Source organism: Furipterus horrens, unplaced genomic scaffold (genome assembly GCF_987537825.1).
Source record: "Furipterus horrens unplaced genomic scaffold, mFurHor1.1.pri manual_scaffold_1, whole genome shotgun sequence".
NCBI lineage: Eukaryota > Metazoa > Chordata > Mammalia > Chiroptera > Furipteridae > Furipterus > Furipterus horrens.
This window is the reverse complement of record NW_028327171.1, coordinates 138,230,090-138,248,553: the sequence shown is the minus strand read 5'-3', so window position 1 is coordinate 138,248,553 and position 18,464 is coordinate 138,230,090. Positions and strand designations below refer to the sequence as shown.

Sequence of the window (18,464 nt, the reverse complement as noted above, 5' to 3'; positions counted from 1 at the left end):
GAATTCTATTATGCAAGAATCTCATGTGTCTTTCTCATTTATTCAGAAAATTTGTATTGAATGACCACTGGGTTCCAGGCTTTATCAAAATGCTAGAGCTATATCAGCAAAAGTAGAAAAATAATAAATCAGAAAATAATAAATAAGATATATATGTTTAGTGATGATAAATTAAAAATAAATCAAGAAGGGGGTATAGAGAGTAGAGAGGCTTGCTATTTTTACAAGATAAAGATTTATGTAGAAAAGTGACATTCAAATAATGTCTAAAAGGAAGTGAGCAAGGTGGCTTTGCTGATATATGGAGGATGAAAATTCCATGAAGAAAAGGAAGCCTCTAAATGAGTAACTTACCTGGCTTGTTCAAAGAGGGGCAGGTAAGAGGGGTAATGAATGTGTCAGAAATGAGATGCACAAGCATGAGAGTAGTTAGAAGATGAAAGAAATGAGGTTTAATAGGTAATGGGGATACAAATCAGGTAAGGTTTTATAAGCCAATACAGAGGTTTTGATTTTTACTCTGATTTGAATTGGAGCCCTTTCAGGAATTGGACAGAATATTGACTTGATCAGCCTTAAGAGTTTAAAGGTATAACTTCACCTATTGTGTTGAGATAGACTAAAGAGGAGGATGGCATAGATGGAAGCAGAAAAACCAGCTAGAAGGCTATTGGAGTGATTTCATTAAAAGCTGATGGCAGCTTGGAACAGGATGGTGGTAGTAGTCACTAAAAACTTGTAGGAGTTCTGATAAGTTTCTCATTAGAGTAAAAAAGATTTTAATGATCCAGTGGATGTGGGATAGAAAAAAAGAAAGTTGAAGATTTTCACATACTTTTTGTTCCCCTAATTAGTACAAAAGCTACTCTGAATATAATTGTATAGCTAAATACATTCAACACTAATTTTATATGATCTTTTACTGTTACCTTCAAATATTAAAGGACATTAAAATTCTGGTCAATTAGTATGTATTTATCAAAAGCTCACCAATCCATTAGGCAAAAATGCAGTGTCCAATAAGTAGTATTGAACATGTCTTTTTTTTTTTTTTTTTTTTCCACCTTTAGAATCTTATTTTCCTGACTTTGGAGGAGAAATGTAGAAGGAAGTAGCTCAATTATCATAATCTAGTCTCTAAGGCTATGTGTGATTATTTGACTCCTGGGGCTAATCAAGGTACCTGTGAGGCTGAGGTCACAGGTGCTCTTTGTATAAGCCTGTGAGTTTTGCATGTTCTGCTCCAGAAAATCTATCTGTGACCTCATATATCCACCTCAGAAGAGCATTCCCTCACTCACAATGGCACCTGTAACACTGTATGGAGAGGTCAGTCCATATCCATCATCATTGCTAGAAAAACAACTCACAGCACTCCCTTTATTTACCAACAATGAAAGTAAATAGCATTATTCTCATATACAGAGAACATGTTATGACTAAGGATATAAAGAATACAAATGTTGTTTTCCTTAGAGAAGTGAGCTGAAATATATAGTTAGTGAAGCATACATAAAGATTATTAATAGATACTTTTTGTAAGTAGTATTTTATTTTGTGATCAGTAAAATACAGAATAACTCTTAATAAATAATGCAAAATTGTAAAAAGAAAAGAAAGTAGGGAGCTTTTTTTATTTTTACTGAACTCACTTTTCTTGTTCTGTTATTCCAGAACCTATGGACAGACCACCTATGCTGTTAATTGCAAATCCTGAAGCAATTGAGATTTTCTATCTTAATGGAAGTAAAATGGCAACCCTGAGCTCAGTCAATGGAAATGAAATTTATACTCTGGATTTTATTTACAATGAAGATATGATTTGTTGGATTGAATCAAGAGAATCTTCAAGTGAAGTCAAATGTATTCAGATAACAGGAACAGGAAGATTAACAAATGAATGGACAATCAATATTCTTCAATCCTTCCACAGTGAGTGTTTCTTCATATTATAAGCCGCCCTTTAAGGAATTTATTTACACACCAGTAGACAGGATTCTTAGATTTTCTAGCATAGTGTATGGTTATGAGGAGCTATATGTTCAAGTATTAATATACAACATATTCACTATGTGTTTTGCATATATTTACATATACACATATAATTTCACTGTTTATATAAGTAGTGAATTGCACAGGTAGTTTAAATTATTTTTAAATGCTTATTACAGTGTTACTTCAATGAGAATTGCAATTTTTTTTCACTGGGTGATAGTTCACAATGTGATAGTGAAGGTTGATTTTTTTTTTTAAAGCAAGAAACAAAATTGATAATCATAAGGTTATTAACTATAGTGTTTGTTAAAATACCTTGAAAATATTAGGCTTATGCTAAGTTGTAACTACTACCTGTGTTTGTTGAGATTTTTCCCTAGCAAATCAGTTTTTACATTCTCTTGTTCTGAAAGCATGATTTATGGTTTCTAATTCACTTTGATTTCTCATGCCAGAAATTCACAAACTATTACTATTCTTTTCTTTTTAAACATTACCATGAATTGAAAATGGCATTTATTACATATACATGTACACACACTTGCATGTACATGCATCCATTTATTTAATGATTTACAGAAAAAGAAACGTATTTTTACATGTGCTGCTAACATAAAAATAGGAAGAAAAATGAAAAAGTACACAATTAAGTTAAAAAGGAAAATGATTTTATGTAATAGATGTAGAATGTTTAATTATTTGGATTTAATAATAACATTTTGTTAATGTTTTTGCCATACAATTAAAGGAATTGGTAACTGACCTTTATTAAACATAAGAAAATGGTATGATGCTATGTTTAATAATAATTATTAGATTACATAACCTAGTGTCAAAAATTGTAAAAATGATTGTATAAACTTAAGCGAACAGAAATAAATCTTTAGCAGACAGAAGCCAATACTTTGAAGAGACTCTTAAATAGAACAATTGATAAAGCCATTTATTCAGATGGCGGACCAAAGCGCCAGCAAAGGCAGTTGACATTGGCTAGTTCAAGGACTCTATGAAGAAATGATCATTCATAATAAATAGTAAATAACAAGTGGAAGTAGAACAAAGACTACCTCTCTGTGATTGGCAAATTTCAGACATTGGCTTAGCTAGCAGTTAAAAATTGAACAGAAAACCCCCAAGTCCCTCCCGCGTCAGTGATTATCTCAACTAACCCAAATGCATTTGCCTCTATGCAATGGAATACTGGTAGTCAGATAGCTACAATATTCACTAAGTTGCCAGGTAAAATTATTTTCTGAGCTTACTTAAGCAGCTTTTCCTCTCTATATAGTATGTTCCTATAATTGCAGTAATATTTTCTTTAGTATGTATTTCTATAACAACAATTTTAAAAATATATCTGTTCAAACAATTGCACATTAGAACATTTATAGAAAATAATTTATAACTTATATTTTGTTTGATTTATAATACAATTCTTAGCAATTCTAAAAAACTATAGAGATTTTTAGACACTTCAGTGAAATGTTCAGTAGAACATTCATTTTGAACTATAAAAATAGTCAGTGGGGATACTCTAATTGGAATAAATAACTTTTGGTGAAGTCATATTTAAGATGTGTAATTTCAGCCACTTTGGAAATAAGGTGGTTAAATATGTGGAAGTAATTCAATGATGAAAGTGGAGCAGAGTTGTGAGCAGGGCTGGGCTCCTCTATCATTACTTGTAATTTACATTTTTTATCAACAGGTCACAGAGCAGAAACCATTGAATATGATGGGCTCTGCATTCACCATGGCAGTTGGTGAATTGATAATGAAATATGAACATTCTTTGCATGAATAATTACATAAAAATTATCTGTTATACCATGTAAGCAAAAATAATTAACTGATGGAAATATGCCTGAGTATATGTCACTATCCACTGTTTCAGAAATTATCTCTTTAACTTCTCTTCCCTGTTATTTTATATGCTTTTCTCTGAATTTACCTACAGACATCTTTTTTTCAAAAAATAAAAATAAAAATTTTAATTAAGTAATTTCTATGAATATAAAATCAACCATTTTAGGTCAAACTGACTTGCATTTAAAATGTGCATAATGATATATTAGAAACAAATTGCAATATTATATTTTTATTTCTTATCTCATCTGATTGGATACTCAACATATCTCTGTGGAGTAAGCAGGAAAGAAATTCCCTTCTTGTTTTATAATAGACAAAATCTAAACTACAACACTCAGATGTTTTAGGCAATACCAAGTATCCAAAACAAAGGCATAGAACAGCTATGGTGCATTTATGCAATGGAATACTATTCAGCTATTTAAAAAAAAGAAGAAGGAGGAGAAGGAGAAGAAGGAAGAAGGAAGAAGAAGGAAGAAGGAGGAGGAGAAGGAAGAGAGAAGAGGGAAGAAAGAAGAAAATCAAAATCAAAATCAAAATCAAAATTACACCCTCTGTGACAGCATGGATGGACCTGGAGAACTTTATGCTAAGTGAAATAAGCCAGTCAGAGAAAGACAAATACCATATGATTTCACTCATATGTGGAATCTAATGAACAGCCTGAACTAACAAGCAAAACAGAGACAGACTCATAGACAGAGAATAGGCTGACAGTTCTGGGGGAGGGTGTTAGGGGGTGGAAAGGTTGAGCAAAAGGACCACAGTGTGTTGATTGTGGGTAGGGAATATAAGGAGAATAAATGGTAATAAAAAATACAATATAAATACAATATTAAAATGGAATAAAGCATGTATTTACTCATAAAGAAATAATAGTACATTATGAAATAGCCATTTTTAATAATCAATACAGTGAATCGATCTAAAAAGTAAAAAGAAAGCAGATAGTGGACATCTAAATCCTATGTTCTTTCTTCTACATTGGAAAGGCAAATATTGGTCCCTCAAAGAATTTCCCAAATCTTCCACAAATAATTATATCTACAACTCATTGAATGAGTGCTAAATTACTATATGCAATAGGGAAACATTATTTTTCCCTTTAGGCTGAAGGAAAAATTGGGACTCTTGGAAACTAGATAGCAGCATGAAATATATATTGTGTACAGGTTTGAGTTGGATTAGACTGCATGGATTTTGCCAAACACCATACTGTCCTTGTGGGTCTCAGCCATTTTCATTTTAGCAAGCCAAAATGATTAGCTGCATGAACATTAGCAACAGTGCTCACAAAAACAGTTTCTAAATGGTAGAGAGGTGTAAGAATCTTGGAAAGGGGGTGAACAAGGTGATCTGTGAAAGGCTATGTCATTAGGAAAGGCCCACCAAGTGATTCTGATATGGCCCACCAGAAAGGCCTACATTTAATATTGGGAATTTGTTCTAAGCAATATTTTGAGAAATGGAGGAAAAGTGATAATAATATGCTTAATAATTTCTATTAATTAACCAATGAAAATTGGGGAAAAGGCTAGAGTTTTTATTTCTTATTACTTTATTTTTTTGATGCCTGTATTTATTTTATTATCTAACACTTCAGCCTGATAATAGCAAAATTTGTAAAAAAATTTTGGCAGTGTTTTATAAGAAAAATCGGTTCTCTAAGTGCTTAAACAAAGAACATTTGCAGTAACTAATTTTTCCCAATTTTTTTTTCTTGTAAAGTACTGTAATAGTGACACAGATACACACATTCAACAAAAATGATGGTGTTTATGAAAGTAGGATTCTCAGTTCTTTCTTTAGGACAAAGTACACAAAGATGATCGAGACAGAAAAGAATGTTTTCTGAATTAATCACCTATTAAGAAAAATGACTCAAAATCAGATTGTTCTTTCCTAGGTAGACAGTAGACACTTCCATTCTCTATGTGTGATTCTTTAATAGTCTGTAAAATTTGATGTGACTTTTAAGATTCTAATACGGACTTGACCAGCTTGTCTTGCTCTATTCATGGGCTCAGCTCCAGACTATGCCTGGATAAAAATAAAAGGACTGTTTATTCTTTATAGACTTTGCTTCTAAATTAGTCACATAGTCCTATTCCCTAGATCTACTAAACTACATTTTTGATTGGATAACCTTTGGATTATGATACCTTACCTCTGTCTTTTATTAATCTTACTTCTTTCCCTTGAGTTGGCAACTCTAATAATTATATAATATTAATACATTTCATTTATAAATATAAAATATTTCAGAATTTACGGTTAGAAATTATTTTATTTATCAGATATAAATTTCAATATGAGTTCAGTTTTCTATCATTCTGAATACTGTGAGATGAATGTTTGTGTCACCAAAATTTATGTTGAAGCCCTACCCCCAATGCGATGGTATTTGGAGGAAGTATCTTTGAGTTCAGTTGGGTTTAGGCAGAGTCATGAGAGTAGAATCTCAAAAGGGGATTTACAACCTTGGAAAAATCAAAGTGACCAGAGTTCAGAGTTTGCACTTTTTCTCTACCATGTTTGAATACAGAAAAAAAAAAAAAAAAAAGTAGAATCAGAAAGAGAGCCTTAACCAGACGGGAAATATGCCAACATCTTGACCTTGAACTTCCAAGCTTCCAGGACTGTGGGAAAAAAAAAATAAATGTTTATTCTTTAAGACAGCTAGTTTATGATATTTTGTTGTAGCAGCCCAAACTAACTGAAGACATTTTTCTTTCTGTACTCTAAAAGTAGAAATAAATTTATTTCCTAATGTCTCCATCTGGAGTGCCATGGGGCAAACCCCCAGAAAAATAACACTCTGTCTTCATTTGTACAGGTCTTAGGCTAATTTTAAAATGAAATGTCTGGTGTAGAGAACTGTAAACTTGTCACTGCAGGGCTTTCCTGTAACTGGTTTTCTCCTGTGTCATTCCTCAATTTAGAGATTTTCTAACCTTTTAGAATTCTTCAGTGTAACTCCTAGCAAAATCTCTACCCAGGAAAAACATATTAATCATTTGGTGATTGGTTTTGACTATTGGATGTAACTCAAAATTAAAATCAATCAATCAATCAATCAACAGTTTAAAGATATTTACTGATTTGTATTGTGCATATTTCTCAAAAAAACTCATGCTGTTTCACTAAAATAAGTTTAAAATTTAAAATGTTTGCCAGTAGTCAAAAAAATATTACTATGAGATTTTACAGCCTGTTTTCTTCTAGGATTTTTATGATTTCAACTCTAACATGTCATTAACCCATTTTGAATTTATTATGTGTGGCATAAGATGCTTTAATTTCCTTTTTTTTTTTTTTTTTTTTGGCAGGAATCTGTCCAATTTTCCCAGCACTATTTTTGAATTAACTTTCTTTAGCCCATTGAATGTGTTACTTCCTCTGTAGAATATTAATTGACTATAAAGGTATAGGTTTATTTCTGGTTCTCTATTCTGTTCCACTGATCTGTATGTCTTATTTTAATGTCAGTACCATGTTGTTTTGATTACTATGGCCTTATAGTATAGTTTGATATTAGGAAGAATGATTCTTGCAGCCTTTTTTTTTTTTTCTTTTCTCAAGATCACTGTTGCTATGTGGGATCTTTTGGGTTCCATATAAGTTTTTGGAATATTTGTTTCAGTTCTATAAAATACATCATTGGTATCTTGATAGGAATTGCTTCGACTGTGTAAATCACTTTGGGCAGTATGGACATTTTAATTATGTTAATTCTTCCTATCCATAAACACAGTGTAAGTGGAGGGACTGAGTAAAAAAGAACAAAAACTCATGGACACTGAACAACAATATCATATTGCAGGGGGTAGAGGGCTAGGTGGAGGTGGAAGAGGGTATGGGGGGATAAATGGTAATGGAAAAAATACAATAAAAACTAACAAGAAAGAAAGAAAGAAAGAAAAAGAAAAGAAGGAAGGAAGGAAGGAAGGAAGGAAGGAAGGAAGGAAGGAAGGAAGGAAGGAAGGAAGGAAGGAAGGAAGGGAGGAAGGAAAAGAAAGAAAGAGAGAGAGAGAGAGAGAGAGAGAGAGAGAGAGAGAGAGAGAGAGAGAGAAAGAAAGGAAGGAAGGAAAGAAGGAAGGAAGGAAGGAAGAGAAGAAAGGAAGGAAAGAAAGAAGGAAAGAGGGAGGGAAGGAAAGAGGGAGGGAAGAAGGGAGTAAGGGAAGAAGGAAGGAAGGAAGAGGAGAAGGAAGGATATTTGCCAATAATGAACATAGCTATGGAAACATTCTACAAATACTTGGTCCTTGGGTTTCTCAACTATAATTTCATTTACCTGATCCAGGGCAGCTAGTAATATTTGTCTAACTGAAACTCTTAATTCACAGGATCAGTATACTCTCTTCTTTACTTATTGTACATTAGAATTAATACCTAGGGGAAACACATAATATACTAATTGCTATGACTCAGATCCTGGGTTTATATATTGAATAGGTTAAGAGATGTAAAAAATATGAATAATAAATAACCAATAGTAAAATACAGTAATTATTATATTCTATATAAAATTATATCATACATAATATAAATATGTGATAACAATAATAATCAATTAATCAAAAGCTTGTTTTTAGGAACTTGAAACAACAGGTAACCTAGAGTGATAAAATATGTGCAAACAGCAGTCAAGGTAAGCAGTAGTCTAAGAGACAAACCATGGCCAAGGTGGCAGTAAATTCTCAGAGTACAGTAATAAGGGCTACACAGTTACATGAGTCTGAGAGTTATAAAATGATACTTTGTAGAGGCAGACAAGAAAGAAAGACTCTAGAGAATTGGGAGCAATAAGACTATTAGAAGTCAAGTTGTGGTGATTTTAATGCAAAAGTGGATGTGATGGATGGTATTTTATCCTCAGTACAACATTTTGTCAGTACATTCTTCTGATCATTGCTTTATTATTCCTCCTTATTCATTCAGGCTCATGAGCGATTATTTTCCCACACTGCTGTATGGCACTATAGTTCACAGCACTATTATTACTTACACCATGTACTCATTCCTGCAATTGTTATTTGCCTAATTTTGCTTTTATAAAATTACTTATCCACATTAAGTAATATAGATCATTCTTATATACAACTTCCCTGAGTGAAGAATTGAGTTCACATATAAAATCAAAGAAATTATTGCAGCTGACTATAGAACAAAGGAGCTGGGACTTTAGGTGACTCTAACGGCACTGATTTAGAGTTGAGAGCAAAGATTTTAATAAGGAGATTCCTGAGAAAGGGTTATTGTGAATAGGACACCAGTATTGATTAGAAAATATATATTTGGCACTTACCATGGAGTAAATACAATTCTAGGTTTTGAGGAATATAGCAGCAAATTAGACGTACAAAATCCCTGATTATAAGGAGTTTTATATTTTAGGGTGGGGAGACAGCGAACTCATAAATAAGAAGTACATTTCAGTCAGTTATGAATAACACAAAAATATAAAAATTAGGACATTGGTATTGGGGATGAGTTGCTGTGTGTATGAGCGGGGGTTCTCTTTAATATTGACTGGTTAAGAGGCTTTTCTACAAAACTCACATTTGAATGGATACCTGACTAAAGTGAGAGTACAAACTATGCATATTTGAATACTCTTGTCTCGAAGATCAAGCACAATTGTCCTAAAGTTTGGTCTTTCTTTGTAGGTTGATGAAAAATCAAGGGGTACCTGTGACTAGAGTAGAATGAGCAAGGAAAATAGGAAGGAGGAAGGAGGTTTGAAAGACGTGTAAACCACGTTTAAGAATGAGTTTTGTGCTGAGTGTGATGGGAAGTCACTGGGGATTTTAAGAAGAAGAGTGATATTTTGTAAAATAAGAACACAGACTCAGGATTTTAGAGTAAAACCTGTTGTTTGTTAAAACTGTGTGGAAGAAACAATAGCACAAATGGAAGTTGGAAGCCTACTACACCTCATTTGCTGGTTAGCCTGCATGTCAAAATCTTAAAAATAGAAATATTCCATAAAGTTTTGATTTAATGCAGAGCTAAAGTTCAGTAAACTTAGACATTTTTAAAAATACTGCTGATGTACATTGAAAGCATTCATGCAGGAGAGTAAATACCTAGAGCCTATCAGTTAAGACTTTCTTCACTAGCAATCAACTGTAACATTATAATGGTCACTCTAGGTGCTCTGTGAAGATTGTAATAGTGGGTTTAGAAGGGAAGTAGACAGACCAGTTAAGAAGCTATTGCAGCCATCAGGGGAGACAAGGTATTGTCCTGACCAAATAAAGTAATAGCAAAGAGGGAAAGAAGTGGATAGTTTCAGTGAAGGTTGTAAGATTTTCTGATATATTTAATATGTGGTGAAGTGAGAAGAAATAAGAAAGGAATGAATAATGAATTCACTTGAGTTATGGGTCAAATAAGAATGTAAAGTTTTGCCTAATAGAAGAAAGACACTTTTGTAGAAGACATCTTCTCTAACTGCACTCATTAGAGGAAATAAGATTAGCTTGTAGCTTTGGTTAGAGAAGGGATTAAGAAATAATGGAGTCATGACATAGAAGGAGGTTCAAAGGCTCACCATTCATGTCCCTTTCTCCTAACAAAAAGTATAGGATCACCCAATATCCATAAGCATATCTGATTTGGCCCTCTACCCTATGTCAGAAGCACCTTCCTTGTCTTTTTTTCATAAAGACATACACAGAATGTAAGGGGAACTTTGTGACTACTTGAATAAAGAACTGACCTTGATATTCATTTTGACCATACTTTATGTGTTTAAGAAATGAATCAGTGCCTAGGAAGAGGCAATCGTTCATTAGTTAAAGAAAAGGGAGGGCTCTCCAATGTGCCATTGGTTCTGTTCCTTATCAGGGATGTGCCTGCCCACAGGATACCCAGTTGAACTCCTATAATGAGCGAGACTCTGGGTCCCTCTGAGTGAATGAAGAAACTACTCAGATACTCACCATCTGAGGAAGGAAGGGAGGGGGTTTTCTCTGAGGAAAATTGCCCCCATTTCTTTATTAGCCAGGGTTTTTATCTACTTTCTACATGGGAAATGCATAAGGAAAAACATGCAGCTCCCCACCAAATGGCTGGGAGTCATAACAAAGGGAAATGCAGATCAATACAGGGTTGAGGCACCCAGGTATTTTACACAAGTTCAAAACATTTACTCTTGCTCAGTCGTTCTGTTTTTTCACACCCTACTGACAAGAATTTGGGGCTGTTTAGAGAAAAACAGAGCAGGTTCACTTTTCCTTAAAAGCCATTTTGTATTTCTATTCTATCTTTAAAATCTCCTGAAGGGTGGGATTCAGTGCAGGCCTGGAAGACAACCTGCCTGCTAAGGGCCTAGTGGGGGGCAGCTCTGCACAGCAGTCAAAGTCTTTTAAATCAAACCTGTCTGTTTCCCACATCTCCCATGCCTGTCTGTCCCCCACACTAACATATCATTTTAATATTTATACCAAGCACTCCTGACAATTGAGGCTCATTTGGTTGAACATCATCCTGCAAAGCAAAAGGTCGCCAGTTTGATTCCTCGTCAGGGCACATGCCTAGGTTGTGGGTTCAGTCAACAGTCAGGGGCATATGAGAGGCAACTGATTAATGTTTCTCTCACATTTATGTTTCTCTCTCTCTCTTTCTCCCTCCCTTCCCCACTCTCAAAAATAATAATTACATTATTATTGTTATTATTATTATACCAAGCCAATAGAGCCTTTGCTCAATTCAGTTTATATAGGGATAATATTTTGTTCATCAAAGGATAAAGTGACTGCTAAGAGTTACTGTTATCCTGATTATAATAGATCATAACACCATAGATTGGCTTTGTCGATTTTTGTAACAATTATTATGTGCTCTTTTGCGTTTGGCTTCTTTCAGTCAACATTAGGTTTGTTGCATGTAAATGTACTTTGTTTACTGATACACATACATTATGAAGAGGAGTTGACCAGACAGATGTTCAGGAGTGATGCTCAGGGGAGTATGCTCTGTGGGTAGAGGGAGTTACAAAAAAAGAAAACAAACAAACAACAAGAAAAAGGATAAAATGAGTATATGCTACTTGATAAAGATTAGGACCACATGTAAAAATTAAAAAAGTTACATCATCTTATTATTCAATGAGTATTCCAAAATATTCTAACAAAAAAAATGTGAAAAAACACTAAATGTTAATTTTCCACTTAACATAAGAGATATAAATTTAGGAAAACAGAATACTTTCTTTATATTCTTAGCATTTTAAAATTTCATTTTTGCCTGATATTCTCTGTATTTATATTAGAATCATTATAATTCTCTTCAGTGAAGGCAGCATCACAGCTTGAGGGAAAATATTTAAGTGGAAATTAAAATGTTACTTTTAAATATTTATAATATACAATTATATCTGTGTGGTTAGAAACAATCTATATTTAGAATGTTTCTGAATTTCTGTGATGTCTTCAAAATTCCTAGTATTCTTGGGTCCTTCTTCTAAACTAGAATATAACTTAAATGTATTCTTTTGAATATGATTATGTTTAATGTCGACAAAGGGGATGTGAATATGTGTCACATAAAACTACCATTGTTCCGATACTCTTCGAAGCCATCATATCTCTCCTGGAATTTCAAGATCTTCCCAACTGGTCACCTGCTTTCACACTTACCCCTTCAATTCACATAGCAGTCACAATGATCTTTTTAAAATGATAAACAGATGCCTAACTTTCCTGCTTGGAACTGCTTGGAACTGTTCCCAGGGACTTTCCGTTAAACATTGCAGACTGATCAAAAGTATTTATCTATTGTTTTGTTATTGTTGTGTTGTTGTTTTTGTTTTAAATCTACTGTAAATAAAATAATGTTCTTAATTATATTAAAACCAAAAGAAAGAGAGGAGACAAAGTATGTGAGATAATTTTGGATAATAAAAAGTGGGTAATAAAATAATAAATAAATTAGTTTAAATATTTCTTTGCTTTGCTGAGTGCAAATGGAGTACCAAGCTAAAGAAGCCCAAAAAGGACAAAAAACAGAGACTCTGGACACATCTGAAGGTAGAATAGAGGGTAGGGCTAGTAGATTAGTTTAAAATTAGTTTACAGCCTGACTTTAGAATATGTAGGCTACCAGATCTCCTACCCTGGTCCCCACAGCCATGAGCAACATATCCTCTACTTTAGAAGAAAATAGAATGTTTGATTTCTGAAGCAATTAAACAATAAGCATCTTGACTGATAAAAGAAAACTCAAAGATTATGACTATGGAGTAAGCCTAGTACAGGTTAGAACAAGAGTATGGCAGGAGATAAGAGGATATCAAAGCAAAAAAAAAAAAGAACAGAAAAGAATTAATAGATTACTGTTTCTTTTTCTATTTATGGATAAGTTTTAGAGTTCTTTTTTTAGAAATATGCAATAACAAATTATATAACAAAAATAAGAAAAATAGAACCTTTAAAGTTGTTCAAGAAATGAAGTATAATTATAAAAAAACTACTTTCTGTCAATAAAAAATATATAGTCATAATTACATAAACATTGAATGTTGATTAAACTAAGAATTAAGATATGGGAAGATGAAGGGAGAGAGAATATGAATGTACAAGATCTGTCCTGAAAAAGTCCAGCCACTGTTAATATAACAAGAATGATTTGTTCAATTTTGATGTAACCTGGCAGCCAAGGAGAGAGAACTGGAATGTGTATATGTTTACAATGAAGACTTCACTGTACTAGTCAGGGGGAACAGTAGATGCCATTGAGTGAGCATGTGTATTGTGTTCCTGTCACATTCAAAATGACTGAGTGATTAGAGCAACAGATCTGCATCAAATTTTGTGTTAAGCTTGAACATTCCTCCATGGAAACTAATCAGATGATTCAGAAGGCTGCAGCTATGGACAACTGGTGATGGTCAACTTCATCAGGACAATATGGCCACTCATGCATCTCATCCCATGCAGTTTTTTGGCTAAACTTTAATCACCCAGGTGACTCAGCCCACGTGCAGTGCAGATTTGGCACCCTAAAACTTCTTGCTTTTCCCAACACTAAAATTACTTTGAAAGGGAAGAGATTTTCAGACCATCAGTGATGTTCAGGAAAATATGATTGGGCAGCTGATGGCAATTGGGAGAGCTGTGTGAGGTCCCAAGGTGCCTATTTGAAGAGGACTGAATTGTCAATGTCTTATGTACAATGTTTCTTGTGTCTTGTATCTTCTTCAATAAATGTCTCTATTTTTTCATATCACATGGCTGGATACCTTCTGCACGGATCTTGTATATATGTGTATGTACAGGGGTAATAAAAATTAAATCATAATCTTGTGTATTAGAGATTCAATAAATTCTATATAAACCTTAAAAACTTTAAAATTATAGTAGAAACATGTTATATACAATTAATGGAAGTAAATACAATTGAAATAACTAAAACAACTGGAAGAGAGGAGAGAGAGGTGGTCACTTTATTTTCACTGTAAGCCTCTGGTTAAGATATGTCTAAATATGACCTCCAACTTGTGGGAAGCCAACAAAATCTAACTTTGAAAGCTACAAAGATTTGAAGAAATCCAAACGAATTTTTAAAAATGTATGTGCACCTGTGTTCATTGCACATTATTTACAGTAACCAAAGTACGGAAGCAACCTAAATGTCCACCTATAGGCAAATGGATAAAGACAATGTGATAATATATACCATGGAATATTACTCTGCCATACGGAAAAAAAAAAAAGAGAGAGAGAGAGAGAGATCTGCCCTGGCCCGGTGGCTCAGTTGGTTGGAGCATTGCCCCATACACCAAAAGGTTATGTGTTCAATTCCTGGTCATGGTACATACATACCTAGGTTGCAGGTTTGATCCCTGGTCTGGGTACATATGGGTGGCAACTGATCAATGTTTCTCTCTCATAGCTCTCTCATATTCTCTCTCTCTCTCTCTCTCTCTCTCTCTCTCTGTCTGTCTCTCTCTCTTTCCTTCTCTCCTCTCACTTCATTTCTCTCTAAAATATTAATGAACATATCCTCAGGTGAAGATTATATACATAAATGAAATGTTACCACTTGCACCAACATGACTCATGGATGGAATTAGAGGATATTATACTAAATGAAGTAAGTCAGGGAGAGAAAGACACATATCAAATGATTTTACTTATATGTGGAATCTAAAAACAACTGACTGGAAGAAGGTGAAGGGGCTAGTCAAAGAACATATATGAAGGACCCATGGACACGAACATGGGGCACATGCTGGGTTGAGGGAGGTATAAGGGGAAAAAGTGGGACAACTATAATAGTATAAACAATAAAACACAACAGAAACAGGCTCATAGATAGTGGAGAGCAAATTAATGGTCACCAAATGGGAGGAGGTTATAGAATGGGTGAAAAAAGTGAAAGGTATTAAGAAGTACAAATTGCAAGTTATAAAAGTAATCATGGAGATATAAAGTACAGCATACAGAATTTCGTCAATAATATTGTAACAACTATGTATAATGTCAAATGGGTACTCAACTTATTGGACTGATCACTCTGTAAAGTATATAAATGTTTAATAATATGTTGTACACCTGAAACTGACATAAAATTATATTTCAATTGGGATTGAAAAATAAAATTTAAGAAATATTACCGCGGGCTCACACCATTGTGGCAACCGTGGGCGCACACCAGTGCTGCAAGAAACAAGAACCTCTGAACCTCCATACTAGACCAGCTGCGGAGGCAGAAAAAGAAGGTGACACACCAAGGCTAAAACGGAGTAAAAACATCCTTTTTTTTTTTTCACTTTTTTTTTCTCTCTTCTTTCTTTCTTTCTTCTTTTTTCTTGGGATTTTATTTATTTATTTATTTTTCTTCTTTTTTCTTTTCTCTCTTTCTTTCTTCTTTTTTGTTGGTTTTTTTCTCTTCCAAAAGAAAAACAAACCTTATCTCTAACATGCTGCATATAACATCTCCTTCTCATCCTTTCTCTTCAATCGTTGTTTATTTGTTTGTGTGCCTAGTTTAGCCCCCCTATCACTCTAAATAATAGAATATAATTACTATATAAACCCAATACAATACAATCCCACTTTCTTACTATATTATGCATTTTTCCATCATTATCTTCTATTTTTATTAACATACAATGTAAATACTACCTACTGGATTGCATAGTCTCGACTATTATTAATCTATCACCCCCTTCATCAAAAATTATATTTTTCCTCCCTAAAAGCAACTCTTACCTATTCTTTTTATAGTATAAAAGCTCTAATCTCTTTACATTTATATTAATATGGGCTCGTTGGCTGACGATAGCGGGATAGAGGGTGGGGGATATTTTTTGAGGGTGTGGGTCTCCTTCCTGGGCTGTGTGTTTATGTTTTTAACAGCATCTCCACAAAAGAACTCAAGACAAAGTGGATAGAGTGACTCCCAACCAACTAGCCAGAAGGAAGATCCTACCAAAGAACATCTGAAATATAATCAGACAGCATAAACAAAAGACATAAAGGGTAACTCAAGAACATCAGGCTCAGGATATCAAAGAGACTGCACCACTGAAACCCCCAGATCTCACATAAAGAATCTCATACCACAAAGGAGGGAAGTCAAAGGAGACCATCCCCCCCCCCAAAAAAAAAACAAACAAATAAATAAAAAAAAAAATCCAACATGGTAAGACGCAAAAATAACCCCTCAATGAAAAGAAAAGAGGAATCCTCAGAAAGAGAGATAGATGAAATAGACATAGCCCAAATGTCAGACATGGAATTCAAAACAATGGTGGTAAAGAAGCTCAATATACTCGACATCCTTAAAAACAACTATGACAACCTCCAAGGAAGTTACCAGCAGCTCCAAGAAACTTACAGGGAACTTGCAGAGAACTACACCAGCATAAAAAAAGACATAGAAACTGTTAACAAGAACGAGGAAGAACTGAAGAATTCAATCTCTGAACTGAAAAACACAGTAGAATCAGTCAAAAGTAGACTAAACGAAGCAGAGGATCGGATTAGTGAGTTAGAAGATAATGTAAAGAAAAACTCCCAGACAATACAGCAAAATGAAAAAAGATTAAAAAAATATGAACAAGATGTAAGGGAATTACAGGATAGCATGATAAGAAATAATATCAGGATCATCGGAATTAGAGAGGGAGAAGAAAAGGAGCATGGAATTGAAAAAACTGATAGGAGAAATAGTGACAGAAAATTTTCCGAACCTGACGAGAGAAAAAGTTATACAAGTTCAGGAAGCACAGAGAGTTCCAATGAAGAGGAACCCCCAAAAACCCACTCCAAGGCACATCATAACTAAAATGGCAACATTTCAAGACAAAGAGAGAATCCTAAAAGCAGCAAGAGAAAAACAGCAAATAACATACAAGGGAGCTCCGATAAGGCTATCAACTTATTTCTCAACAGAAACATTAGAAGCCAGAAGGGAATGGTCAAAAATACTTCAGGCAATGAAAAACAAAGGCCTACAACCAAGAATGCTCTACCCAGCAAGGCTCTCATTCAAAATAGAAGGTGAAATAAGGAGTTTCTCAGACAAAGGAAGACTGAAAAAAATACATCTCCACCAAACCAGCATTGTAAGAGATGCTAAAGGGTGTGTTCTAAGAAAAAAGAAGAAAAGAACAAGAGAGGAGAGGAACAGAGGTACAAAAGGCAATGAATAAATACACGTTAATAATAACCTTAAATGTAAATGGATTAAATGCTCCAATTAAAAGACATAGGGTAACGGAGTGGATAAGAAAACAGGACCCACATATTTGCTGTCTACAAGAAACACACCTCAAAACAAAAGATTTACACAGACTGAAAGTAAAGGGGTATAAAAAAATCTTCCAAGCAAAAGGACCAGAAAAAAAAGCCGGGGTAGCAGTCCTCATATCAGACAAAATGGATTTCAAAGCAAGGACAATAAAAAGAGACAAAGGACATTTCATAATACTTAAAGGAATAATCCATCAAGAAGATATGACATTGATAAACATATATGCACCCAACATAGGAGCACCCAAATACATAAAGCAAATACTAGAAGACCACAAAAAGGATATCAACAACAACACACTCATAGTAGGGGACTTAAACAATCCATTATCAACAATAGACAGATCATCAAAGCAAAGAAACACCAAGGATATACAGGCATTGAACAACACACTAAACTACATGGACCTAACTGATATATATATATATAACTTTCCACCCCAAAGAAGCAAAATATACATTCTTTTCAAATGCACATGGGACATTTTCAAAGATAGACCACATGATAGGACACAAAACAAGCCTCAACAAATTCAAGAAAATTGAAATCATATCAAGCATCTTTTCAGATCACAATGCCTTAAAACTAGAAATCAACCTCAGGGAAAAAAATCAAAGACACCCAAACTCATGGAGATTGAATAACATGCTATTAAATAATGAATGGGTTAACAATGACATCAAAAAAGAAATCAAGAAATTTCTAGAAACTAATGATAATGAGCACACAACAGCCCAAAACCTGTGGGACATGGCAAAAGCAGTCCTGAGAGGGAAGTTCATAGCAATACCGGCATATCTGAAAAGGATAGAAGAATCTCAAATAAAAAACCT

At 33.9% G+C, this 18,464-nt stretch overlaps 1 protein-coding gene across 1 annotated transcript in view; it reads left to right on the top strand.

The window, feature by feature from the left end:
* LRP1B (LDL receptor related protein 1B) overlaps nt 1–18,464 on the top strand; it is a 1,919,366-nt gene that overhangs the window by 898,699 nt on the left and 1,002,203 nt on the right. The window contains exon 6 of the mRNA XM_090279551.1: nt 1,675–1,932. Coding sequence (XP_090135677.1) covers nt 1,675–1,932 — 258 coding nt within the window. The remainder of the gene's footprint in view (nt 1–1,674; nt 1,933–18,464) is intronic.